The sequence below is a fragment of the Periplaneta americana genome, chromosome 10 (genome assembly GCF_040183065.1).
Source record: "Periplaneta americana isolate PAMFEO1 chromosome 10, P.americana_PAMFEO1_priV1, whole genome shotgun sequence".
In the NCBI taxonomy this organism is placed as follows: domain Eukaryota; kingdom Metazoa; phylum Arthropoda; class Insecta; order Blattodea; family Blattidae; genus Periplaneta; species Periplaneta americana.
The window spans coordinates 98,288,938-98,316,270 of NC_091126.1; the positions used below are offsets into that span (position 1 = coordinate 98,288,938).

At 36.0% G+C, this 27,333-nt stretch overlaps 1 protein-coding gene across 4 annotated transcripts in view; it reads left to right on the forward strand.

Annotated features, from left to right (window-relative positions):
* LOC138707924 (mitogen-activated protein kinase kinase kinase 1-like) overlaps window positions 1-27,333 on the forward strand; it is a 138,469-nt gene that overhangs the window by 38,344 nt on the left and 72,792 nt on the right. For all 4 annotated transcript variants that reach the window (XR_011334447.1, XM_069837988.1, XM_069837990.1 and 1 more), the window contains exons 4-5: window positions 12,702-12,818; window positions 21,534-21,737. Coding sequence is in view for 3 of the 4 variants with exons in the window: in XM_069837988.1 (XP_069694089.1) it covers window positions 12,702-12,818; window positions 21,534-21,737 (321 nt within the window). In the remaining variant the exon portion in view is untranslated. The remainder of the gene's footprint in view (window positions 1-12,701; window positions 12,819-21,533; window positions 21,738-27,333) is intronic.

Sequence of the window (27,333 nt, forward strand, 5' to 3'; positions counted from 1 at the left end):
TCTGTACTATGAACATACGCATTTTTAAATGGATGTTTTGTTTGATTTACTAATACGTATATTTTTTGTGGGTGTTTAGTCATATTAATATCAAAAATTGCCTGTACTCATTACTCTGAGTAACTTCCCAAGATATGTGCCTGACATCCTTATGCAACTGAAGTATAAAGGTGCTGGGAGAGGAAGAACTAAGGAGAAGGCAACAAACATAAAGGGGAAAGATTAAACAAATGCAAAGCAAACTTTGGCTCTACAGAGACTCGGCAAACATGAACTGAATATAAGGACTGTTAATGATTTTAACGAGTTTGGTTATTTTAGTTTACATGTTTCACTTCTATGTATTGTTAGATGCGTATGCAGGAGGGTGAATGTAATATCTTGATATTCCTTCTCATGTTTGAACTTTGCACGACACTAGTAGATAAAACATTTCAAATAGGGAAAACAATATATATATTTACATTTGCGCGCACGCACGCACACACACAAAAAACACACACACACAGACACAACCCCCCCCCCACTGGTCAAATTATTAAATGCACCTTTATTTTGTAACACAATATACATGTTATTGTACAGTAAATAATACACGTTTAATATTTTTGAATTGTATATTAGTGAAGATTCTTAATACATATGAACAATCCGGTATATAAAACACACATTTTTTAAAGTAATAATTACATATTAATTTATTTTTTGTATAGATACATATCTTTTCAATATTTTCAATATTTGGTCGTGCCACCTTTAGCGGCTAGTAAAGCGCTGATTCACCTTGGCATATTACTAATACATGCTTGCACAGTCTCCTACAAATGTGGGTGATGATTCCAGAAAACATTTTTACTAATCGTGCAACATGGCAGAGGGCTCCATCTTTCATAAAATAAAGAGTTCCCCATTTGGGAACCATTCTCTTATTTGAGATAGCATTTTGGTTTTCAGCACTTCCTTGTATTTGTCCTGCTGCATTGTCCCCTGGACCATGTAAAGTCATCCAGTGCCCTTGCCGCTGATAACAGAACAAATCGTGACTTTGGTGGGATGTTTTACAGTCTGTACCACACAATTTGGATGTTATTTTTCACCAGAAAGCCTTCGCACAAATTGAGATTTGTTTCCCAAAATTTCATATATGCTCTCATCACTAAAACAAACCTGAAATAAAACGAAAAAAGTGATTATTCGGTTTAAGGGTACATTCTAACTCAGAACTGACAATCATTCAAGGAAACAAAAAACATTATTAAATATTCATCGATTTTCAGAAGTCCATATCTTTGCCTTTTTGATCCTTTACTCACTTGATACATTTCTCTTTCATAACAAAACTTAATTTGGGCTTCCGAGCGGGTCTGTAGAACTTTAAGTTGAATTGTGAAAACTTGCAGAGTACAGTTCTAGATGTCACTGCTCTTTAGCCTGAATTTAATTTCTTTTGTAGTAGCAAACTGGTTTTCCTGGCAAACCTTCAAATATCTTTCTGATCTTGTTGTAAATATCTGTTTCCAACCACATATTGTCATCTTTTGAGGGGCTAAATCCTCGCCAAAGTGAATTTTCTTTTTTATTCGCCTCACAGTTGATTCAGACACATCCAGTCTTCGAGAAATCTCTCTGTTATAAAACGTTTTGGTGTCAAACAGTGCTTTCACTTCCGCAATTTTTCGTGGTGTCATATCACTTGCTTTACCCATTATTTTTCTCAATACAATTCAACAAATAAACATTAAATATGCAACTTTACATTTAAATCCACCAGGAAACAGATGTGAAAATAAATTGCAAAAGGAGAGGCAGAAAACAAGTCTCCTCTCGTTACACTCAGTGATGCAACTGCGCTTATCCAACTTCATATATAAAATGTAAGCATGAAATTAATTAATTGTTGTGCAGAACAGTTGCTACAAATATTCCTTAACAATAATAATGTAATGAAATTGATTACAACAATAGTAGATGAAGAATATTATTAAAATTTGTTTCCTGAGATGAATGAATTACGAAAAATGAAGGTGCGTCTAATAATTTGCCCAGGGACTGTGTGTGTGTGTGTGTGTGAGTGCGTGTGCGTGCGTGCGCACGCGTGCGCGCGCACACAAGGTAAGGTGGAATTAGAAAATAGATTAAGGGATATTTTCATTTCCATGGTGTGTTAGCAACTTGTCTAATATTAATTGGATTTTATAATCACATTGGTTGACCCATGGGTCTTCAAAGATAAAGTATTTATGTTATGAGAGAAAATCGTCCATTCTTGTCTCACAACCAGTGACAAGTTTCGTTCAAGTGTTCAAGTTTTTCATATAAAATGTTTAGTTTCACCAAATAGAAATAGTTTCTCTGCATGGAATATTTTAAGTTCTATTGTATCTTTCACCTGTGAATTTTGAATGTTCACCCTATTCGATTGGTTAAGAACACACAGATAGATAGGTGACATGGTATCGAGATGTCTTCCCTTGCCTGGGGCAAGATTAAAATGTTATAAATAGGTTAAAATTAAGATATACCAGGTCCGGCAGTGGAACAGATTTTAAGGAGTGTATATCTCTCACAGCACAGTTGAGGGATATTAAACTATTGTTGCCAAGACAATGTCATTTAGTCTTTATAGAAAGATGGAGCAGTGCACAACATGCTCTTGCAATTAAAAACTTTTACTAGAACAACAATGAATACGCGATTAAAGCTGTAGTTAGTGCTTGTTAACTTTCATTGTATGTTAACATATGAGGCATTCCACATCAAATTGAACAGCCATGTGACTTCAAAAATTTTTGTGTGCGTTTAGGGGATTAAAAAAGAAATCTCGTGTATTTTTATTTCAGCAAAAAAATTTTTGGCATATAAATCAAAATTGAAAAAATTAAAAATGGGCGGGTATTGATAGATATAAACACACAGAACTCATCTTAGCTCAATTGAAAGTTTAAGAAAATTGTAGTTTTATTTCACATATTAATATCGTTTTTGTTTAATAATTTATTGTAAAACGATACTTAAACATTTTTAAACTTAAATGTTCAACATGTTCGCGAGAATAAAAAAGAACATCAATTTATTCCCCGTTTAATTTTCTCATTGTGCATGCAATTTAAAGATGGAATTGCGGGAACTGAATTGAAAAGAAGTATTTTAGGAAGTGCGTGCACTGCCTGTACTCGTGGGATACATAGCACCCCTCAGCGATAAGGATCAGCCGGGGGATATATTTTGATCATCATAAAAGAATTCATGAGTGCTCTTGAGTAAACACTTCCTTTTGGAAAACTACACTAATCCTCATTCCATAAGTACATAAAAACTCTGCATATCAACAAACATATCGCAAAATCCTTCCACGCCCCAACCGATGATTGGTTCTGTGTTCGTGCTGGAAAATGAGGCATGCATCGATATGTGTGGAGCAATGATGTGACATAACAGACAATTTTTTAAACCAGTGTCCTAACACAAAACATCGAATGGATGTGGAATTTTTACAAGAATGCACTTACATCTAAGTTAGTGTTTTGAGTGGAGACGCACCATTACACGATTTCCTTGCTAGGTTATCACGACTCATTGCAAAGGTTTGACATGGATCCTGCCAACAAATCACATTATTTCCTGACAACTTTAATTAGTTTTCTAGTTGCTTCAAATATCGTTTTGCCTCTACATGTGTAGAAAAACAGCAAGTCTGCCATTAATGCTTCGGAAATATATAACAGATGCCCAGTCAATGCGTCTGGCCATGAAACCAGGTGGCCTGGGTTCGAATCCCAGTCGGGGCAAGTTACCTGGTTGAGGTTTTTTCCGGGGTTTTCCCTCAACCCAACACAAGCAAATGCTGGGTAACTTTCGGTGGTGGACCCCGGACTCATTTCACCGGCATTATCACCTTCATTTCATTCAGACGCTAAATAACCTAGATGTTGGTACAGCGTCATAAAATAACCAATAAAAAAAATAACAGGTGCGCTTCCAGAAAGCTGTCTTATTTATCAACTTGCAAGATTTTTATGAAGAAAACATTATTGAGAAAATTACTTACAAACAATGGGTGTCAGTTGATAGAACAAATTTAGAAATTATAGAGTCACAAGATGATTTCTTTTTAGAAAAGTTGTCGACAAAATTAGAAGCCCTTGCACCCCATGCCTTTATTTGACAGCTGCAAGCTAAATTTCTCAGAGAACGAAAAAGTACAGTAAGGAGAATGCTTAGTCATATGTGATTTTTCGAAAATTATGCCTTCCGTCATGATTATGTGCATGGTGTTCACTGGAATAACGATCAGGCCAGGCCATACACCACGGTGCATCCATTTCTGTCTATTTCACACAAGAAAGTGAAATGAAGCACAGGAATCTCGTAATATCTGAGTGCCTTAAATATGAAACCAGTGCAGTTTATCTATCTAAACGTTATTTAATAACGTAGTAGTAGGAGGAAGTAGGGATTGTTAATTAAATTATTTAATTTTTCTGATGACTCAAATGCGTAATATAAGATTAGAAAGAATTTTGTAAACACATGCTACCATGAAAGGGATTTTGGAGTCTCCACAGACTGGCACTTTCTTGCAACATCACACGGTAAAGGCCCTTGTGATGGCTTGCTATGAAAGTGAGTCTTGAAATTGTTCGAATGGACTGTGAAAAATATTAGTGAAATTTTCTTCAAATTCTTCAGCAACGAGGATTATCAAATAAAGTGTGAACTTCTGAAAAAAAAAAACGGTGTGAGAAAACTGAACCACTATGTGGAATACTAACAATACTTTCTTCCATCCCCATTTCAGCTAAGTAGTAATAAAAAAATACTCTGCCTCACATAAAGCGACAGTAGTGGTACTTAAACTGATTCTGTACAGTTTATTTTCCTGTAAATAACATTAGTTCAATGCAAGAGACTTGTGCTAATGTATTCTTCTGTGATTGATATTCATCTATACACTGCTCCACCACTACAACATGCGCACGGTGCAGCAACTGCATTAACATCTTGTTGGATAAGGCAATTAATTTTATATCAACTTCTTAGAGTTGAATCCTGATATTTTGCATACACACTGAAAATTAAATGGAGAATGCAACTTACTATATTATTTTCGTATTGTTTTAGAGTAGCGAAATTCCTTAAATTTAAAATTTTAGAATATAATTTTAGTTTACACACATACTGCTATATTTTATCTATTGCAACGGATATGTGTCGAAAGCATGTTTAATTGGGTTTAAAACGAGTCTAGAATGGTTCTACGATAATTAGAATATGAGATATTAAAGTTAATATGAAACAATGTCCAGACTTTTATGAAAATTTTTATGTTTTGTAACTATTAAATGAAAGGAGTTTTGGGGGCAATAAAAACAACTCTCTGTGTGTGTGTGCGTGCGCACGCAGGTCATTTCTCTTTTCAAATTGTCCGAATTATCTCATATTGTAATATTTAAACACAATTGTGGCATGTAAATGGAAAAGGCTGAAAGTGCCAAACACAAAAATATTCAGAAACCACAAAAACTGATAGAAACACGCACTTTCATCTTGCATATTTCGTAAAAAATTGAGTCAACCTTCATGCTTGTGAGAATGAACTAGCAGTAATCCAACAGCAACAGCACATAGAATGGTTTCAAGTGAAAAAAAACAATTATATCATATTTTGGCACTTTTCCATTTACATGCCACAATTGTTCTCATACTTACAGTTTACTGTTACTCATTACTCACACACACACACACACAGACAGACACAGACACACGGCTATTAATAGAGTCTCGACGTCAGGAAGAGATTGATATTCTAACTAAGAAGATCGATGAAGAGTGTAGTCAACACCTGGAAGTGAGCACTCCTAAGCTTCGAAAACCACAAATTATTCTTTACAATATTCCAGAAGACATCGATCTACAGAATGCTGCTGGGATCATAGTATCCCAGAACTCGGAGCTTCATCTGCCTGAAGAGTCCATCAGGGCAAAATTCGTTTACAGGAACAACCGAAATGGTATGAATCTCGTTGCAGAAGTGGACACTACAACATGGAGGATACTTTCAGGGCGGAAGCTGAAAATAGGATGGCAGCTCTGCAGGATTGAAGATTACCAGTACAGTAAATTCAATCATAAAGCTGTAAATTGCTCAGGTGAAGAGATATGTCCTCTATGTGCTGGACAGCATAAATTAAAGGAGTGCAAGGCAACTGAAGAGGATTTGAAATGCATAAATTGCATTATGTATAATAAGTATAATAAGGCTGAGAAATTGCCAGAAAATCATTCCTCTATGGACAAGAACTGCCCATGCCTACAAACACTAATCAGGAAATGCAAACAAAACACAGAATATTAAAATGGCCAATGGAATTGGAAAAATGAAATGTGTGCAAATTAATCTCCAACACTGTAGAGCAGCTACAGATAATCTGTTAGAAATAATGAATTTAAACAGTGTAGATATAGCATTTATACAGGAGCCATACCTAATAAATAATAAAGTGACAGGCATAACCAAAAATTACAAAATCTTCACGTGTGGAAACAAAAAGAGAGCAGCAATACTAATAGCAAATAAACAGATTGACGCTATATTGTTATATCAATTATCAGACGAGGACACAACAGTCATAGAAATAATCCATGGTGATTTACATTTCAATGCTGTAAGCATGTATCTAGATATCACAACTGACATCAATACTGATTTTTCAAGAGTAGATGTTATAATTTCATTTACGAAAGGAACAGGACTGTTAGTCACTATGGACAGCAATTCCAGATCTAAAATATGGCACGATGTCACTACCAACGCAAGAGGGAAGATAATGTAGGAGTATCTCAGTTCAAACCACTTATATCTAATTAACGAAAGTGACTCTACCACATTTGAAAGCTCGAGAGGCAAAAAGTAATATCGACCTAACAATAGCCAATGGTCAGCTACTGTCAAGAATGAGCCAATGGGGTATCAGTAGTGAAGAAAGTTGTTCAGATCACCGATATATAACATTCAGTGTTGCACAACATAGAGTGCAAAACACAGTATTCAATTTTCGAGGAACAAAGTATTTAATAAAAGAAGTACACTTTGATAAATTTAAAGACATCCCAAAAAAAGAATTTTCAGCAATAATCCCTGGGTTGGTAAACAGAGATGAAGTAGAAGACTTGGATGAGGAATTATATAACTAGCAAGTATAGAAAGGGATAACGAAAAACTTTAAAGCAACATGACCATATAATAAACACAGCATGCAGGAAATGTTTTAAAATGTGCAAGCCAACACAAAAATTAATTCAGAAAAAAATCTGTTCTCTGGTTGACTAACGAACTAACCATCATGCAAAAGAAAATAAATGCACTCCGAAGACGATACCAGAAAACAAAACACGATGAAAACCTAAGAGAGATCAGGAAAATTCAATACATAGAAGGGAGAAAGAAATATGCAAGGACTATAAGAACAGAAAAGATGCGCTCCTGGAAACAATATTGTACCTTAACACCAACAAACAATCCTTCGAACGCAGTATACCGCACGTCGTCTGGAGAGATAAGAAAAATACAACCTTTAACTACTTTAAGGAAGTCCGATGGTTCTGTAACGTCGACTATGGAGGAAACTCTGCACTACATGTTAGAACACTTTGTTCCAGAAGATGACGAAGAAGAAGATTCCGAATACCACAGAAAAATCAGGGAGGAAAGCAATAGATCGATAGAAATTCAGAATGACAGAGACGAGACTTCACTCAACAGGAAATAAAATTAATCTTAGTAAGGATGGACACTTGGAAAGCACCAGGAGAAGATGGTTTAACTAGTAATATATTGCTTCAAGTCTTTGAATTGTTCCCAAGATACTTCACAGCCGTCTATAACGCCTGCTTAAAAAGTGGCAGCTTTCCAAAAAACTGGAAAAGGGCAAAATTAGTTCCCATTGTGAAGCCAGGGAAAGAAGGTACCTCAGAAGTGACGAAATTTCGCTCTATAAGCCTATTGAATACGGGAGGAAAAGTACTGGAAAAAATCCTAATTGATAGAATAATGCATAATTTGTATTCCAGTGGTCTACTCAATGACGGTCAGTATTGTTTCACGCCAAATAAAAGTGCAGTAGATGCCACGATGGCGGTAAAGGAGTATGTGAAAGAGAGTATGAGCAATGGTCAATACATCATCTTAGTGAGTCTCGATGTCCAAGGAGCTTTCGATGCCGCATGGTGGCCGAGCATTTTGAAAGCCTTGAGAGAATTTTACTGTCCAGCTAATCTGTACAACCTCACCAAGAGCTACTTCAGCCAGAGAAGTGCATTTATCTCGGTAAATAACATTGCAGTGGAAAAACATATGACAAAAGGCTGTCCTCAAGGATCCTGTTGCAGACCTGGATTTAGGAACATCCTGTATAATACCGTACTTAATCTCCAATACTCCAGTCACAGTAAAGCTATTGCGTTTGCAGACGATTTTCTGATAATAACAAAGGGTTCAAGCATGCTGAAAACTGAAAACTTTGCCAATTCAGAGCTACAAAAGATCACAAACTGGGCTAACAACAACAAAATAAGATTTAATGAGGAAAAGTCCAAAGTCATACTGGTGACACGGCGAAGGCGCAGAGACAAAGCAGCTATCAATATATTCCTCAATAACAAAGAATTGGAACAAGTACAGACAATTAAGTACCTCGGAATCACTGTGGATGAAAAATTCAATTTCACTGCACACATTCAGAATATAACAGGCAGATCCATGACTTTGATTAACGCTCTATCCAAATCCGCAAAATTAGACTGGGGATTAAACCACAGTGCACTAAGAATAATATTTAAAGGAGCGATTTTGCCCCTATTGTCTTATGGAGCACCCGTTTGGATAGAGGCACTCAACACCACATCAAACAGGAAGAAACTCGAAAGAGTACAAAGACTGATGAACATAAAGCTTGCAAAAGCATTCCGGACAACATCAACTGAGGCCCTTTGCATCCTTACTGGTTTGACTCCTATAACCATTAAGTTAGAAGAGATAGCTAAAAGCTATACGATGAAAAAAGGATTACTAGACAGTAACATTGAAAGACCTTTGGAACTCAGGGAATGGCCCCATCCAGCAGATTTTCCTGCTGTTAAAGACACAAAGCTAAATGAAGATTACGCTTACGAAATCTACACTGGCGGAAGTAAATCCACTGAAGGAGTAGCAGTATTTTTCAACGGCGATCTCATACAGCAATCTAAATTCAGACTTCATGGTGAATGCTCAAATAACCAGGCTGAACAGTTCGCAATCCTAAAAGCACTTCATATAGTTAATGATCTACAACTACAGCACAACACCCCTAAGACTGCATCATTGTATTCAGACAGTGAGATCACCCTAGATTCCCTCGAAAACAGCAGAAACCACAATCCATTAATAGAAGACATCAGAAAAAAACTGACTTCCTTAAGAGAAACAACCTTCAGCTGGGTTAAGGCTCATATAGGAATATTCAGGAACGAGCTTGCTGACCGCCTTGCCAAGAAAGCTACAAGGGAAGACACAATACATTACAGCAAGATCCCCATGAGTGGTATAACAAAGACTCTGAGAGAAGAAAGCCTTGCGAAGTGGGAAAATCAGTGGCAGCTAGCAAGAAACGGAGCGGAAACAAGAAGATATTTTCCACAAGTCTCACAGAGAATAGCACTGAACATACCTCTTTCAGCTGGACTTACAACCATGCTAACTGGTCATGGAAGAATCAATGCATATTATCGTAGATTTCACATTGTACAAGACTGAACATGCAGTTGCAATAACGGTGACGAAACTGTAGACCATATTTTACTTGAGTGCACAAAGTACAACACTGCCTGAAACAAATTGGAAAGGATCATAAATTCCAAAGGAGGAAGGTGGCCACCAAACAGACCTGATCTCATTTCCAAATACTTAAAGGAATATTGTAAATTCATATGAGAGGTAGATTTAGAAAGTAGGCAAAGTGTGTAGCAATATGGAAACACAAATATGGAGAATAGTAAATATCATTATCAAGACCATATAGAACTATGACACTCTGTCTCATCTCTGATTGTAAGAAAATAGTAATTATCTAAGTGCAAACAGACATGTAGTATTACTTATGTAATGGAGCATGTTGTTCAGTAAAGACATAAAAAAATAAAACACACACACACACAACTCTCTTCATAACAAGGAAAAGGAACGGGGACAGAAATGTCACCATTTACTTGAACCATAAAAGGCTGGCTCAAACTGAGGAAATTAAATACTTAGGAATATACCTAGACACCAAATTCAACTTCACTTCTCATATAGGTCATGTCACAGAAAACTCTCTCACTTTGATAAACAGACTGGCAAGAACAGCTAAGCTACAATGGGGCTTAGGTCACAAATCGCTCAAGACAATTTATGAAGGAGCCGTTGTACCTATTTTAACTTACGGAGCACCAGTATGGGCAGAAGCAATTAAGAAAAATAAGAACCTCGCGAAATTCAAGAGGATACAACGGCTCATCAATATCAATAGCCAAAGCCTACCGGACTATTTCTTATGATGCCTCCTGCATACTAGCTGTCGTACCCCCATAGCCATAACAATAGAAGGAAAAGTACAAACTTACCTGGCAACTAGAGTCAACAATGCGGAATACGATTCCCCACTGGAACCTAAATACTGGCGACATCCTGCACAATCACCAGTCATTCACGAAGTGGAACAAGGAGCCCTATATCCACTGAAGTGTATACCGATGGTAGCAAGACCGGAGAAAATGTAGGAGCAGCAGGAATTATATTCGAGAACGGGAACCCAACACACCAACTAAAATACAAATTACACAAAAATGTACAAACAACCAGGCTGAACAAATTGCAGTCTTAAAGGTACTAGAAACACTCCAAGGAATCCAAGACCGATTAGATGAAGAGAAGCTTGTCACCATATACACTGATAGCAAGATAACATTAGACCTACTGAGTAACAAATCCAAACGGAGCAGAATAATTGAGAGAATAAAAACAAAAATTATAGAATTAACACAATCCAAGTGGATAATACACTTTGGTTGGGTCAAAGGACATTCCGGTATAATGGGCAATGAACTAGCAGACAGATTGGCGAAAACAGCGGCGTTAGAGGATAGTGAAGTCGTCTACAACAAAACACCAAGAGAAGTTATTCTGACACGAGAGGAGAGGGGGCTCGATATGTGGAGCAACAATGGTCCAATTCGACGAAAGGAAGGATAAGCAAAGCCTTTTTTCCCCTCAGTCAAGAGGAGGTTGAGCTGAAAGGTACCCATTTCCCCGGAATTCACAGCAATGACAATAGGACACGGGAAGCTGAGGTTATATCTCCACAGATTTAGAATAATAGAATCTCCCATATGCCCATGCAGACAGCAGGAACAAACAGTCAATCACGTAATATTTGATTGTAGCATAGTGACCAGACAAAGGAACGACATGATAAGGAAAATCCAAGAAGCAGGAGACAAGTGGCCAACAATGTGCGAAGCACTGGCGTCCAACTACCTCCAAATATTTTCGACCTTCGTCCACAGTATAGACTTCACAATTCTGTGAAACATCAAACTTGACAGTGAAATTGCAAAACTTGTAAATAGGTTAATGAAAGTGAAAGTGAAATTACAAAACTTGTAAATAGGTTAGTGAAAGTGACAGTGAAATTGCAAAACTTGTAAATAGGTTAAACTTTGACATGCTACGTATTAGATCAAGCTCAAAGTGACAGTGAAAGTAGCAAATTCTATATTACAAGCTGTAAACAACAAAAGTGACACCAAATAAGAGTGATCTAGCTAGGAAAACTTAAAACATTTTGTAAATTTGGAATAGGCTTCATACATGTAGTATTACATTCGTAATGGGGCATGCAGTTATACAGCAACTCATGAAAAAAAAAACACACACGCACACACACACACAAAATTGCTAGAAGGTTGTGGATGCAATTAAACTGTTTTGCAAATTTTCTTTTTACAAAGTAATTTTTATAGTATTTTGTAGGAAGCTAAATTGACTTAAACAAAATGCTGTTTCATGCCTCATTAAATATCGACCACACTTTCGTTTTGTTCATCCTATGATTCAGTAATATAAGATACACTTTGTAATCAATAGCTTTAGATCAAATTTTGAAGAAGTTAATTACCTGCTAATAAAATCGTAGTAAAGCAGTTATATTTTCTGGAATTATTTTCCGAGAGTAAATTTTGCTTCTTGGTAGGCATTTCCGCTTTCTCAGGAGTTACATCTGATGCTCTTTCCTCTCGATAGAGGAGAACACACTCTGTCAGTTGTGATACTTCTTGGACAGATGGCAAGCCTGTCACAGAATGTGAGAAGATGACATACGAAATTATGTTACGTTATGAAGGAGTGTCAGATTAGGAATGAAGCAGGTCGTGGCCCAGTAAGTAGTAATATTGTAGCTTCACTGGAAAGACTTACGAAACCACGAAAAACCCCGTCAATACAGCCGGTCCCTGGAATGGAATTCTGAACCTCCCAAATACAAGATGGATTTATTAACCACTATAGTACCGTGCATAAAAAAGTTTCACTTATAAATTATTCGTTCTATTTATTTATTAATATACTGAATATTGGAGCTTGAAATTTAAATAAAAAAATTACACGATTGACATTCTTGTTGCAGATGACAGGCAAGGCAGCTGCTCCCCGTCGTTGTTGCAGGACTCCTCCTCCTATCGCAGGGCCTGGACCCGGAGAGGGAATTCACTCAAGAAAAAGATCACCTAGTATTCCTCGATCTGTAAGTAATCTATTTTAATTATTCTGGGTAGAATATCTGTGCAGCTAGTGGTAGTCTTCTACTTTTAAAATTATTTTTTGTTGTAATTTTTCATTTACTATTATTTAATTCAAATATTATATGAACGTGACAAGGATGGAAAACCACATTTTCGTTTTTAATGTCAATGAAATGACGTTTTCAGGATAATATTTTAGCAATAATTGATTGTTTGGTCAGAATAAGGTTATAGGCAACGCTTTTTATGTATGTTGAGTTAAGCATGGAAAGGGTATGTGTGTGAAACCCACTACATGTTGGCGTCATTGTTTTATCACTAGAGGATTTTATTACACTTCACTTTACTCTAGTGTATACATTACAATCCTACATTACAATAAATGCTTCCTAAACCATTATTCTTGAACCAGAAAACAGACATTTGTCTGTTATAACCTTGTTTTGCCCCACCATTCAAGGAAAAAAATAGGGTAGATTTTAATTTCTGCATAAGTTATATATTTGTAAACATTTTTGTCTGTTCTTGACACGTATTATCAGTAGATGTTTGTGGTATGCATATTTTCCGCTCTTATTCTTGGTAGATTTACTAGAAGTAAATATCCATAAGTGCAGGTATAAAATTGCAATATATTGCAAGAATTATTGCATTCTTTTTTATACGGCTTTTGTCTCAAATGTTTCAGTCTAAAAGAAAAATCTGTGGATATAAAATATGAGTTAAAGTACGTAAGTTCTTCTGTTGGTTTTGATTTAATTTTATATTTACTTACATATTTATGTGCTCTCATTTAAATAAAAAAATTATAGGGAAATATTAAATTGTTCAGTGATTGTCATGAAAACAATCACAGACTTGCAGATCATTTTATTTGGGGATGTCTTCAGGAAGGAAATAGTGTTGTTAAACTATCATATTATGAACCCTCATGTGTTGTAGTAATTGTCCTATTGACAATTAATATTTTACAACGGAATCATTATAAATGTGTTTTTTTTTTTCCTCCAAAATTACTTTATATACTTTACCCAAAACAGAAATAGATAAACTAAAGATTGCTCTAACAATGTTTTGATATTCCATCTTGCTTTAAAATACCATTCTTTAAATTATTTTGGTAAAGTTTTAAAATAATCTGGCTCAACAAGTTTTAAACGACACTGAATTCAGATGAAGGAATCCTCATTTTCTTTTGTGTAGTTCAGCATTTGCACTTTCCGTGATGTACAGTCTTAGATAAAAAAAAGTCCGTCTGCCATATGCTAAGTTCCCTTTGGAAGACTGAAGTTTATTATGTGAGACTGAAGTTTATATGTGAAGGAATTTCTTATGCATGACTCTGCTCTGTTTTTCCTTTGCTTTGTTTCTTTGTTGCTTTTTGTATCTGTTTATAGGTCAAGTGTTATGAATAATCTATAATGAAGATATGTTCAAAGAGTAAATTACGTGCAAAATAAATTTCCTTTCCCTAGTTTCGTGAACCAGGCGCTGCCTGAAGTGGACTTATGACAAATTCACGCTACAGGAGAGGGATCGTTTTTTGTGTGTAAAGCTGTAAATTTTCGCCCTTCCACACTGTTAATTCTTTACTCCAATACATTACTTGAAATTGAAGTCGCATTTCCATTCTGTTTATAGTCAGCTCTGGATATAGTGAACTCGGTTATAGTGAACATTCAGCTATAGTGAACCTAAATCGTTGGTCCCGACCCGCATACATTAAAAAGTACTTTAATATTTCCATTTACAGTGAACCCTCACTTCGGTTATAGTGAACCTAAAAGTATAACTTCTCCAAGAAAATGTAATTTTAAAATGGCCAAACTGATAATTTAGGAAACCCTTTCTCCTATAAACTTCCAAGAATATGTTCAGAACAAAATCTCAAACCTTTCACCCCTTAAGTGCATTGAAAGACAAAGGATTTGTTCAGCTTCCTGGACAGCTTGAAACACGTTAAAGAGAATAGTGTATGCAGTGCGGGATAAAGGAAGGATTAGTTCCGAATCCTTTAAAAGAGATTATTAGAAGAATAGGAAGAGGAAGTGTTTTCTTTTGTAAAAGGTAATAGAGAGATAACCATAGGGTAAATACAAGAAGGATTACAGTATAATGGTTCTCAACCCTTCCTTCCGTATCTTTGTAGAAGTGAACACGGGGAAATTTCAAGGCAAAGTACGCAGTAGCACATCTTTATTGGAAAGGGGTGCGAAATCGGTCAGTGCCTACTACCTACATGGCTATATTTGATTCAAGTTTCGAATTGTGAACACCAGGATGCCAAAGCATAAAGTGTTTAAGTTGGAAGATACAGCAAACATTAGTACTGATATTGAACGTAGTCTGTCCAAAACGGGCATTAATACTGTATGTATAGCAACGTCAGTAGTATAAAAGCAGACACTTCGGTTTTAGTGAACCTGGGATATAGTGAACGAAATATACTGGTCCGCATAGGTTCACTATAACCAGAGTTGACTGTACTATTACTACTTATCTTAATGTTATTACAAATTCATCCACAAGTTTTTTTTTTTTTTTTTTTTTTTTTTTTTTTTTTGTTAATAGGAAAGGGAACTTTTCAAAGATTGCGAATTTTAAAGAAATTGTTACAAACATTGATATTGGGCTGTGAGTGGATATAGAATATAATAGTATGTTTTCGCGAATTTTGGCTGTATCGATTTACGGCAATTTGTGCTACATTTTACAAAAGCTGCCAAAAACAATTTATTGTATTTAATTTATTATTTGCACAATATGACGTATGTTGGTAACTTGATGTGTAAAGATAGGTCGACTGTCTTGTTTGGTACCCAGAGTTAAAAACTTAAAGTGGAGTGTTGTGCTGCCCATTGTTATCATTGTACGCACTTAGTTATTAAAGCATGCATGGAGAACAGAGAACCACAGTAAGTTCATGGTATTTTTTTTTTTTTTTTTTTTTTTTTTTTTGGAGGAGGGCCCGTAAGCAAGCACTGCAGCCTTAGGCTAATTGTGCAACCTCCTTATATTGGCAAGGTTTTGAAGTCCTTAAGACCACTCTTCAAGCACATGATTCATACTTGCTGCAGTCTTATCGATTCGGCTATGGCATCCAGTCGACGTGAACAGCAATGCCCCTCCTCCATGTTAATATGCCACCTCCTCACATCAATGATACCTGTTAGCATTTCACATGCTTGTGTTCTGCTGCATTCTTTGACGAGACGATCACACCACTCCAGGTTTCGCCACTCACCAAGGCACCATCTATTGAAGGGAGCTTAATTCCCAATTCTGTGATATTCAACTCTAGAAGCCCTATGGCTCCCTAAGATTTGTGTAACTTTCCCAGACAGATGACACCTTTAGGCGAATCCTGGAGCATCTGCCACAATTTCCCAGTTGATCTGAAACTGTTAAGATGATACATGAATTGGAGCTAATGAAGATGAAATGAGTCCGAGGTCCAACATCGAAAGTTACCCAGCAATTCTGCTTCAAGTGGTTGAGGGAAAACCTCGGAAAAAAACCCAACCAGGATTCGAACTCAGGCCGACTAATTTCACGTTCAGGCAAGCTAACCGTTTCTCCATGGCAGTGGATTATGTGATAGTTTAGTTCAGTTTAACAAAATAAATCAGTCAGTCAAGTGATGCCAGAGAAAAGTAGTGCTAAAGAGTTCGAAAAAGCAGAAATTTGCAATGAGTGTTTGAAAATAATGTGCTGTAAATTTTTCAATGTGCGAATCGAATTGATAAGGTATGATTCCTTTGAGAAACATGTTACAACCGAAAATCATGCTGCAAAAGCTACCAAAAGGACTTGGAAGATATATACCAAAAAGAGAATTATTGGTGGAAAGTGTATGTAATGAGAAGTAAGAGTTTGCTATGGACACAACTAAAATGATGCTTTGAATAAGATACTAATGAAATAATTTCCACTCATCTGAAAATTTAAGATGCAGTTCTCCCTGTTCATTTATTTTGTGTATGGTCAGTATAAATATGATTGGACACGCCCTTCTAATGCAATTGACAAGATATCACTGCCACATTTATTGTACATTATATTCTAAGTCGCTGCAATGCAATTTATGCACATACTCAGTGTCCATATCTGAAAAAAGTGTTGAAAATAAATTATTATTATTATTATTATAATTATTATTATTATTATTATTATTATTATTATTATTATTATTATTATTATTATTATTATTATTATTATTGACGTGGCCCCAGGACAGAAAAGGTAATTAACTTGCTCATGCATTTAAGTTACTGGTGTGGGCCCAGGAAAAAATTAAGAGAATGAACATTCTTGAAACTACATTTTTGATGTGGTCCAGAGGAGAGGAGGCCAGTGCCCTACATATTGGTTCGAGTTGCGGCTGTAAACCGTAGAAAAGAAATGGGAAAATGAAATAGACACCTTTACTTGCGACTACATTTCAATCTCTACCCAAAAGAAATGCATTTTTTAGTATTATTACATTTCTTGATGCGGCCCAGGGAAGAGAAATCTACTTCTGATTTAAGTTGCGTCTGCAAGCCAAAGAAAAAGAAAAGGTGAAACCAAAATAAAGTTCTGACTTGAGATTACATTTATCTCTACTCGAAATGAATGAAAATGCTCATTTATTATTGTTATTATTATTATTATTATTATTATTATTATTATTATTATTATTTATTAGAATTTATATATTCTTCTAATAATTTTCTGACCATATATAAATTTAAAATGTTTATTAATTGGAGACACAAAAGTACAAAATTTAGAAATTGAAGGACAAATAATTATAAGAACTGGCGACGAAATAGAATAGTTAGGGGTAGGGTGACCAGATGTCCTCTTTTGTCCGGACATGTCCTCCTTTTTAGGCCTTTGTCTGGGGTCCGGGCGGATTTAAAAAAAATCAAGAAATGTCCTTTTCGTAACTTGTATGTCTGATACATGAAATTAATTTGACACCTTTTTTCAAGTAATTTGTCTGTAGGTGGCAGCAGCATCGACGGAATATACTCTTTGTCAACAATTATAACTCTCTTTGCTCCTTCTTGTTATGGGTTGCTTACAGGTACCGGTAGCTACTAATCAATTGTTCAGTATAATTTGAAGAAATTCTCTTGTGTGTCATTTTACAAATAACTTCTGAACAAACCCAAGTTACTGCAACAAGTTGGATCTTCAGAAAAGTATCTGCAACAGAATTAAATATGGAGAATATGGGGAAATATAACGGTAACCCTCTTTTCATGTCTTCTTTTATCTACTTTAAATTTGTACATCTGAAACACATTACAAAATAATATTGAATTCACATTTTGTGCTGTCTTTTTAGGTATTTTGATAATAATTGAAGCATGGGCTGTAACAGCATTGTAAGTTACATTTAAAAAAAGTTTACAGTAATCACTAAAAACTAATCAGAAGACGAAAGGTTTCAGGTCTTGTTGATCAAATAGCGAAATGTGATGCAAGTTCACATTATTTGTTAGCTTCTATAAATTCTGTGATCTTTTAACAAAGAAGAGATCATTTAAAGCAAGATAGAAATGATATTCCATGTAACAGTATTGTATGTGCAAAGATATACAACATTGTTACACTAACAACAAATGGGAAATATTTATACACTTTCTAAAACACTGCATTTTAAGTTTATTACATTATGTGAAGTATTACATAGATGTATCAAAAATGAAAGATTATCACTATAAAAATTAAATGTTTATTTTTACTAACAAGCAACAAATCAAAAATGAATCTTGTATTTTTATAGAATGTAACATAACACATTAAAACGGATCGAATTTTCAACTGGCAGACTCTCATAAAACTCCATGTAATGAGGCAAAAGAAACAAACGTGTTCAAAAGGTCCTTCTTTGTAGTTGGTTTGATAGAAATGCTACTTGTAAATGTTAAATATCTTGCAATACAGGCACCTTTTCCTTTCCTCAGTTTGTTCCCAGGAGTATGATATTCAAAGCTGTAAAAACATTATGAGATTTCCTTGCCCGAATTTATGTGGAATCATGACTAGTCATCTTAAGCTACATGACTTGAGTTACGTTTAGTGTGGGATCTCTTTTCATACAAGTTTAATTTTGTGATAAATATTTGAAATCTTCTCCTTTCATTTGAGTGACAGTGAACGGATTGCTATGTCGTGTCGTAACTACACACAGAGTGTTCGCTTACTAGGTCGAGCAGACTGTGCGCGACCGGCACGAAGGCAATGCAACTCACGGCAAACCGTCTCCCGCACGACTCGGCAGTCCACTTCAGTCTCTCTGTAGGAGTGGTTGTGTTGACATTAGATTGCGTGTTATTCTTCTGATTGTGTTAGTAAGGTGTTTAGATTTAGATTTAAGAGTGGTCTTTTTTGCTACTGTTGCTATGTGGAATGGTAACATTAAGAAGATTTCTTGCAAATCGTCTTTTTACTTTTCCGTAATCAATCTTTTTCAGACAAGTCTCTAGCATGAAAATATATTTGCTGTGATGTAAATTTCTGTGGTACCATGTGAGCAAGATAATCTAAACATTTCACTAACACAATCAGAAGAATAACACGAAATCTAACATCAACACGACTCCTAAATCTAATCACTAACCGAATCTTTTTTAATATTATTGAAGAGGGAAGTGCTTAAATGGTATGCTTGCTGAGAACATTTTATAACTCTAATATATTTATATAGTAAAATTCCAAAATTTGTCATTTCATTAAGCTGACGTATCTCTCATCCCAAAAGGAAAACAAGTTTTCTACATAGAACGTTGTTTTATGTACCTCATTTGGTTCTGATAACTCATGTTTTATAGTATTTCTGAAGCTAAGATATTCTTTCCTTTGGTCTCCGAGTCTTTTCCGAACATTTTATTTTCACTAAACTACGTTTCTTTTAAGCTTTCTTCCCTAATTTGCATGTTTTTGTGTAGAGGATGACAACAGTGCAGGTCTACTCTCCTCCATACTATCTTACTTATAACATTGTTATAGGTTAGCTAACTATTCAACTAATCCTGCTCACATAACTAGTGCCCATATGATTGTTATTGTAGTTTCTAGTGATGCAGAGGAACACACAACACCTTATTACATGGAAATTTCACTTTTGAAAATTGTGTCGCTTACAATGTTGTTACGGCCCATGCTTCAATTATAGTTCCCTTGGCTTTCATATGTAGCTAACTGTAAAATTATTTTATATTATTAAGTTCTATCATAAGTATGCTGTAATAAAATATATATTGACATAATTTTAGTCTACACCTGTGGAGTAACCGTTAGCCTCGAAACTAGGTGGCCTGGGTTCGATTCCCGGTCAGGGTAAGTTACCTGGTTGAGGTTTTTTCTGGGGGTTCCCTCAACCCAATATGAGCAAATGCTAGGTAAGTTTCGGTGTTGGACTCCGGACTCATCTCACCGGCATTATCACCTCCATCTCATTCAGACGCCAAATAACCTAAGATATTGATAAAGCATCGTAAAATAACCTACTAAAATATCAATTTTAAAAAGAGTGTTGTGAGCTAAAAATATAACAACATCAACAAAGCAAAAAAATATTTAACAATTGAGGGTCCAAGTGGAAAAGGAGCCATCCACATTCTTGTTAATTTTTAGTTTCTTCGATAATCCGACATCTTGCCATCTAGGATCTCTTTTATGAACTTCCAGTCTTGTTGCATTTGTCTACCGGACATGGTAAGCATTTATAAATGCCTCGTCTTCACTTGAAGAGAGAATCTCAGCAGAATAAATGCTTCTCCTACAAAATTTAATTTTTGTGGCATTGTTTCCACTGAGCCCCTCAATTGTTGAAACTATTAGCTTTTATGGAGCAGAAATGTGCCATCAAAACACACAAAAATCACCTTTATTTCACTTTCTGCAGCACAAAACCAAACACTATCTCTTCAATAACCACCAAGCAACTGTTGACTGTTGTTGTTTGTTGTCCAATCGAATTCAAATCTGAATAGCAACTGATTCGCAAACATTGAGCCAATCAGTTTTAAAATCGCATGTTATGATAGCTCGACAATGAACTCATTTATGAAATGTTTCTAAATCTGTTATTGTTTCAATATACAGTAATAAATACAACAGACATATGCATAAATGAATGGTGGTTTTTAATGTACCATTGCATGAAGCAAAAATCTGTGTTTATTTTCAATTTTGATTAAATCTGGGACATATAGCAGCCCTACCTCAAGACCAACCCTCTGAGGTGACTGTCTGCTGTGATGGTCAAAGAAATGTAGGAAAATCACACTCCCTTTCGAAACAGCCAAGTTACCTGCTTGTAAGTGGTAAAAGGAAAGTACTGTTGCTCAGAGAAGTGAAAATAGCAACTGGCAAGGGATGTCCAAAACACAGGCAAAACCGATTTTCTTAGAGATTACATTTAGAATATACAGTAACCCTCGCAATATACATTTGCATATGTGCATATATATATTCAAACATTCCGAGCCCTAATAATAATAGATAAGATTAGATAGTCAGGCAAATGGACATGCAAACAGATAATCATAGATTTGAGAAATTTTGAGAGAGAAATTTTAATGGTAAAATCTTTTAGGTTTAGTGGGTATTGTTACCTTTTTTTTTTTTTTTTTTTTTTTTTTAATTCCTTACTTTTTAGCATATTTGTTTGCTTACTCAGAGGAAACAAGGAAACCTCATTTGTATTTTACATATTACAGAGACCATCAAGTCCAGGAAATGGATCAACCCGTCGCCCTCCAAGCCCAGGGGCGCTCGATCCCAGTGTAATGGAAGCTGTAAAGAATCGTGTGCGCCGAGTACAACAGGCACGTTTGTATCTCCTTCAGCAAATAGGGCCCAACTCATTTCTGGTGGGAGGAGACTCTCCAGAGCACAAATACCGTGTGGTCATAGGACCGCAGGTAAGAATGACTTATTAATGTACTATTTCAGTGTGATATCTTCTATTGGATAAATTCTGCAAGTGTAATAATTTGTTTAGAGGGAATGATGATTGAAATGATTTTGTTTTCTTTATAAATCATGTGAAAGTAGAGATATATATGCAAATCTAGTCTTTCAGGTAAAGCTCCCTGTAAAGCAGATTTGAAAAATTTCAAGGAAAAATTGTTCCGGGGCCGGGTATCGATCCCGGGACCTCTGGTTGAACGTACCAGCGCTCTGCCACTGAGCTACCCGGGAACTCCACCCGACACCGTCTCAACTTTTCCCTTTATATCCACACAACTCGTGTGGGCTGACGAAACGCCAGAGACCCACATCGAGCGCACACAATCTCTGTGTGACTTGGAATTGTGGTTTTCTGTTAACGTACACAGTGACGTATATATTATGCAAATCTAGTCTTTCAGGTAAAGCTCCCTGTAAAGCAGATTTGAAAAATTTCAAGGAAAAATTGTTCCGGGGCCGGGTATCGATCCCGGGACCTCTGGTTGAACGTACCAGCGCTCTGCCACTGAGCTACCCGGGAACTCCACCCGACACCGTCTCAACTTTTCCCTTTATATCCACACAACTCGTGTGGGCTGACGAAACGCCAGAGACCCACATCGAGCGCACACAATCTCTGTGTGACTTGGAATTGTGGTTTTCTGTTAACGTACACAGTGATCGATACCCGGCCCCGGAACAATTTTTCCTTGAAATTTTTCAAATCTGCTTTACAGGGAGCTTTACCTGAAAGACTAGATTTGCATAATATATACGTCACTGTGTACGTTAACAGAAAACCACAATTCCAAGTCACACAGAGATTGTGTGCGCTCGATGTGGGTCTCTGGCGTTTCGTCAGCCCACGCGAGTTGTGTGGATATAAAGGGAAAAGTTGAGACGGTGTCGGGTGGAGTTCCCGGGTAGCTCAGTGGCAGAGCGCTGGTACGTTCAACCAGAGGTCCCGGGATCGATACCCGGCCCCGGAACAATTTTTCCTTGAAATTTTTCAAATCTGCTTTACAGGGAGCTTTACCTGAAAGACTAGATTTGCATAATATATACGTCACTGTGTACGTTAACAGAAAACCACAATTCCAAGTCACACAGAGATTGTGTGCGCTCGATGTGGGTCTCTGGCGTTTCGTCAGCCCACGCGAGTTGTGTGGATATAAAGGGAAAAGTTGAGACGGTGTCGGGTGGAGTTCCCGGGTAGCTCAGTGGCAGAGCGCTGGTACGTTCAACCAGAGGTCCCGGGATCGATACCCGGCCCCGGAACAATTTTTCCTTGAAATTTTTCAAATTTTTCAAATTTTTCAAAATTTTTCTAGAGATATATAATTCATTTTTGTAAACTCACATGAAATAGTTATTCGTATATTGTAATTATTTTTAATATTACTTTACCATTTATGAAACCAGGTGTTACAAGTACATAGGAATATTAAATGCAGTAGAAGTTCTTTATTATTAAATCCTAACTCAGTGGTCCTCAACTCAGAGCACTGTGTCGTCATCAAGCCTTGCCCACTCGCACGCGGAAATTCATAACAGGGCAGGTAAGACGTTCAGTGGCGGGACCACAATATGAATTTACTGCATAGGTTTATGATTGTTTTCTGATGATAAAAGATACAGGCTGAATAGAAATAACTAAATAAACTATCTTAAGCAATTTGAAAAAAAAAAAAAAAACATTGTAGCCTATTTTCAACAAAGTTAGAAGTTAATAACTTTATAATTACTTTTAAAAATGTAATACACATTTCATGTTAATTATTCGGGTAATGCATGACAATTACTGTAAATGTGTAAACTGCTTCTGTTAAAGAAAATGTTGAACAAAACATGACATGGCTTGTTTATCTTCATCATAGGAAAAAAATTACTGTTCGCACAGATATGTGAATCCGAAAATGGATGTCTGTACAATCGGGGAAATCTAAGACATGAAAAGTTCATATAAAAGTCAGATAACTTCCTTTGTTTTGATATTTGTCCTTCGATTCACTATCGTAAAGTAAATCAATAAGTTATAATTGCAAATAATAATCGAAAATCAAATTGAAAATTTTCCTAGTGTTTAAATCTCGAATCAAATTCCTGGCGCTGATCGACATGACGTGTGAATATATTCTTCGAAATCCAAAGATTTAAGAAACTAGTATGCCTATATCGTTGTTAATTTTGAAAAAATGTGCTGTAACTTATCCTTTTAGTTAAGATAACGTTCCATAATTAGAGGTGGTTTCATATTAAACGCCTTCACTCTGTCATATAACTGTGTAATAATCTTGTTGTTACCTTGTAGGAAACAATTTAAAGCATTCAGATAATTCCATTAAGAAAGCAAGTTCACAAATCCATTTTTTCATTTTTCACTTATGATACAGACTTTTCTTCTTTCTCCGTGAACAATATGTTTCTGCCATCAGTTCAAAGAACCTATCCAATAATTTGCCATGACTTAGTCACCGTACTTTACTGTAATATGACAGATCGTCATACTTGCTATTGCATTCATCAAGAAAGACTTAAATTGACAATGAGCGAGACTTTTTGATATAATTGTGTTGGTGGTTTTTTCAACTGGGCTACTTCTATAACACCATTTTGATGTGTTTTGCACATGAATTCTGTTGGTGTATAATGCAGTGAATAGAAATAACTTCATGGGATACATTAACGCTTTTCACTTCGTCCCTTACATTCCTTATTACACCCGTTTTACTTCCAACTATGGAAGGAGCACCATTGGTTGCCAAGGATATAAGTTTATTCCAAGGAAGTCCAAAATAATTTCGACAGCCTTTACATGAAAATATCGGAACCAGTAGTAGTATCCTTTATGAGAACAATATATAAGAGCTCTCCTTAATCTGAAGGCTTTCAATAATGCCTCTTACAAAAATCACCAGTTGGGAATTATCGCTTACATAAGTATTTTCATCTACTGCCAAAGAACAACAAATGATATACCGACAAATAATTACTAGTTATACCTGAACGTCCTCGGCTAGACCTCGGATGGGATGCATCACGGTGGAAGGAGACAAACTGATAGATTCAAACTCCTACACTTGAGAAACGTTCTTCAGTTGTAATTAAACATTCTTCAAATTTTCAATCTTCAAAAGGTTTATAATATCGTACTATTACAAGTGAAATTTTATAACTGAGTCGCACAGCCGATTTACTAACATTGTGATCTTAAACAACTTCTAGCTCATTTTCCTTCAATTGTTGAATTAATGCTACATGCTCTTCTCTTCGTATCTGCCATATTTGTTACTGTGAGTTGTATAATGTATCTGTAAATTGCATTTCTTCAGAGTGGCTTACTTTTGAAGTGTTTTCTGCTCCTCACATCTCTTGTTTAAATGGATGGCAAGAAGCGCCTCTGTTCACTGCAACATAATGTTACAAACCGGTTCTCTGCCGGTACAGTAAGCACGCATGAGCCAAGCACTGCCCGCGCCCATTCATACGCGAGTTGTTGATCACTGTCCTAACTTAACATTATGTACTACAGTCCACACCTGTGGAGTAATGGTTAGCGCGTCTAGCCGCGAAACCAGGTGGCCCGGGTTCGATTCCCGGTCGGGGCAAGTTACCTGGTTGAGGTTTTTTCTGGGGTTTTCCCTCAACCCAATATGAGCAAATGCTGTGTAACTTTCGGTGTTGGACCCCGGACTCATTTCACTAGCATTATCATCTTCATCACATTCAGACGCTAAATAACCTGAGATGTTGATAAAGCGTCATAAAATAACTTACTGAAATAAAAATTATGTACTACATACATGTTACATTCTGGTTAAGCAACTCTAGAGTGCTTTGTAAGCAAGCCATTGAAGAGTAAGAAAGTTGTATTATGAATATTTACCCACAAGTATAGACGTAGCCTTTATTACGTTTTCACTTTAGTTCCAAGGGATACCACCATGTCACAGTACTGGTAAGGTGAGGTAAGTTTGCATTAACAATGTTGTTATGGCTATCATCATTCTTTCCAGGAATGGTCATGTGGCCACACCCTTTGGTCAATAACATATTAGTTCTAGCAAGTGGCTATATTGATGCCTACCCATCAACTCCATGCCACTTTATGTAGAGCAAAGATGTTGTCAGACTTACCTAAATTTAATCACATGTTAATATTCCAGATATTCTTGAAACAAAAGGCACATTAATACATAAATATGTACATATGAAAAGCATAATTTTGGGTTGCCGCACATAATGGAAATATTTTGCAAAATTATCCCTTGGCCCCCCAAAAATAGACATGATAATGCTTCTCTGTCTCTCACTTATTTTACTTTTATCATCTTTGCCACAAGCCATCAGTTCAAATGTTGCTATCCTGACTTGAGCTTTAATACTGGTAAGGCATCTAAGCTATGCACCTGGAAAATATTGAAATGGAGGACAATAATACAAAAAGCCAGCATTGTACTTGTATTAGAGTACTTTATTTCTTCTAATCGCGTAATAGTCAGTTAAATTCCACTCGAGTTTTGATTTACTCTAGACTATTTCGTTTATATGACGTCATTCCATTTTCGACCAATGAAGTGTAATGAAATTTTGAATTCCAACCAATCACAGTCAGACTTTGCTATAATTTTTGCAGCTAGATTTATCGCTATCAATTTATCGCATGGTCGTTCTTTTGTTTAGTCATTGTCGCCAACTGTTTCCCCGTAAATTGATGATCATGAATACATTAAGATGCAACTACACGGTTAAACTTTTCTTTCAACTTTAAAGCAATGAATGCAAGGTTGATATTTAATATTGATTAATATATTTACGCAGTGAAGACGACGTTCAAAACGGCGCACCATGTATACACAAAATCTTCATGCATCTTAATTGAACGTACCTTTTAAACTTGATTCTTTCAATATTCTTCCCAGATTTGCACGCATACGTGATTGGAATATTGAACTGTGTAGATGCAGCTTTAGTTCCGTTACACACTACAGCGAGAATGTGTTTGTCGAGCTATAAAAAAATGCTTTCGTGTAGCACTGATTGTAATGGTCGAAATAAGACACAGCTGACATTGGTCCTGTTTCCTATAAGTAGCCTATAAAATTCTACCTTGTGAATGAAATGAAACATTTAATAGAAAGTCAGATGTTAAAATTTATGTAACATCATCGCATATCAAACCCAATGACCTTGCATAGTAATAATAAGGTCTTTTCATCAAACTGCCTTCCGTATGGCGTAATAAAATTCGTGTTTTAATTAGGCCTATCTATACAGAGATGGCTTCACTGTGTAGCAACATGTCTCGCTGTGAATACATAACCATTGGTATATAGCTGTCCCCACTGTTACTGTTAAATTAAATTATGATTTCAGCAGATAATGAAAATGTATTTATGTTATAATAATAAGAGAAAAGTGCAGTACATGTAATTAACATTGTTAAACCTGTATTTCGCTTTTCGCAATTGGCATTACTGAATAATAACGTCGAATTTCTTTATTGCAGTAATCTATATTCATCTACGAGTATTTCAACTTCACAATGTCTGAATAGGTTAAGTATTC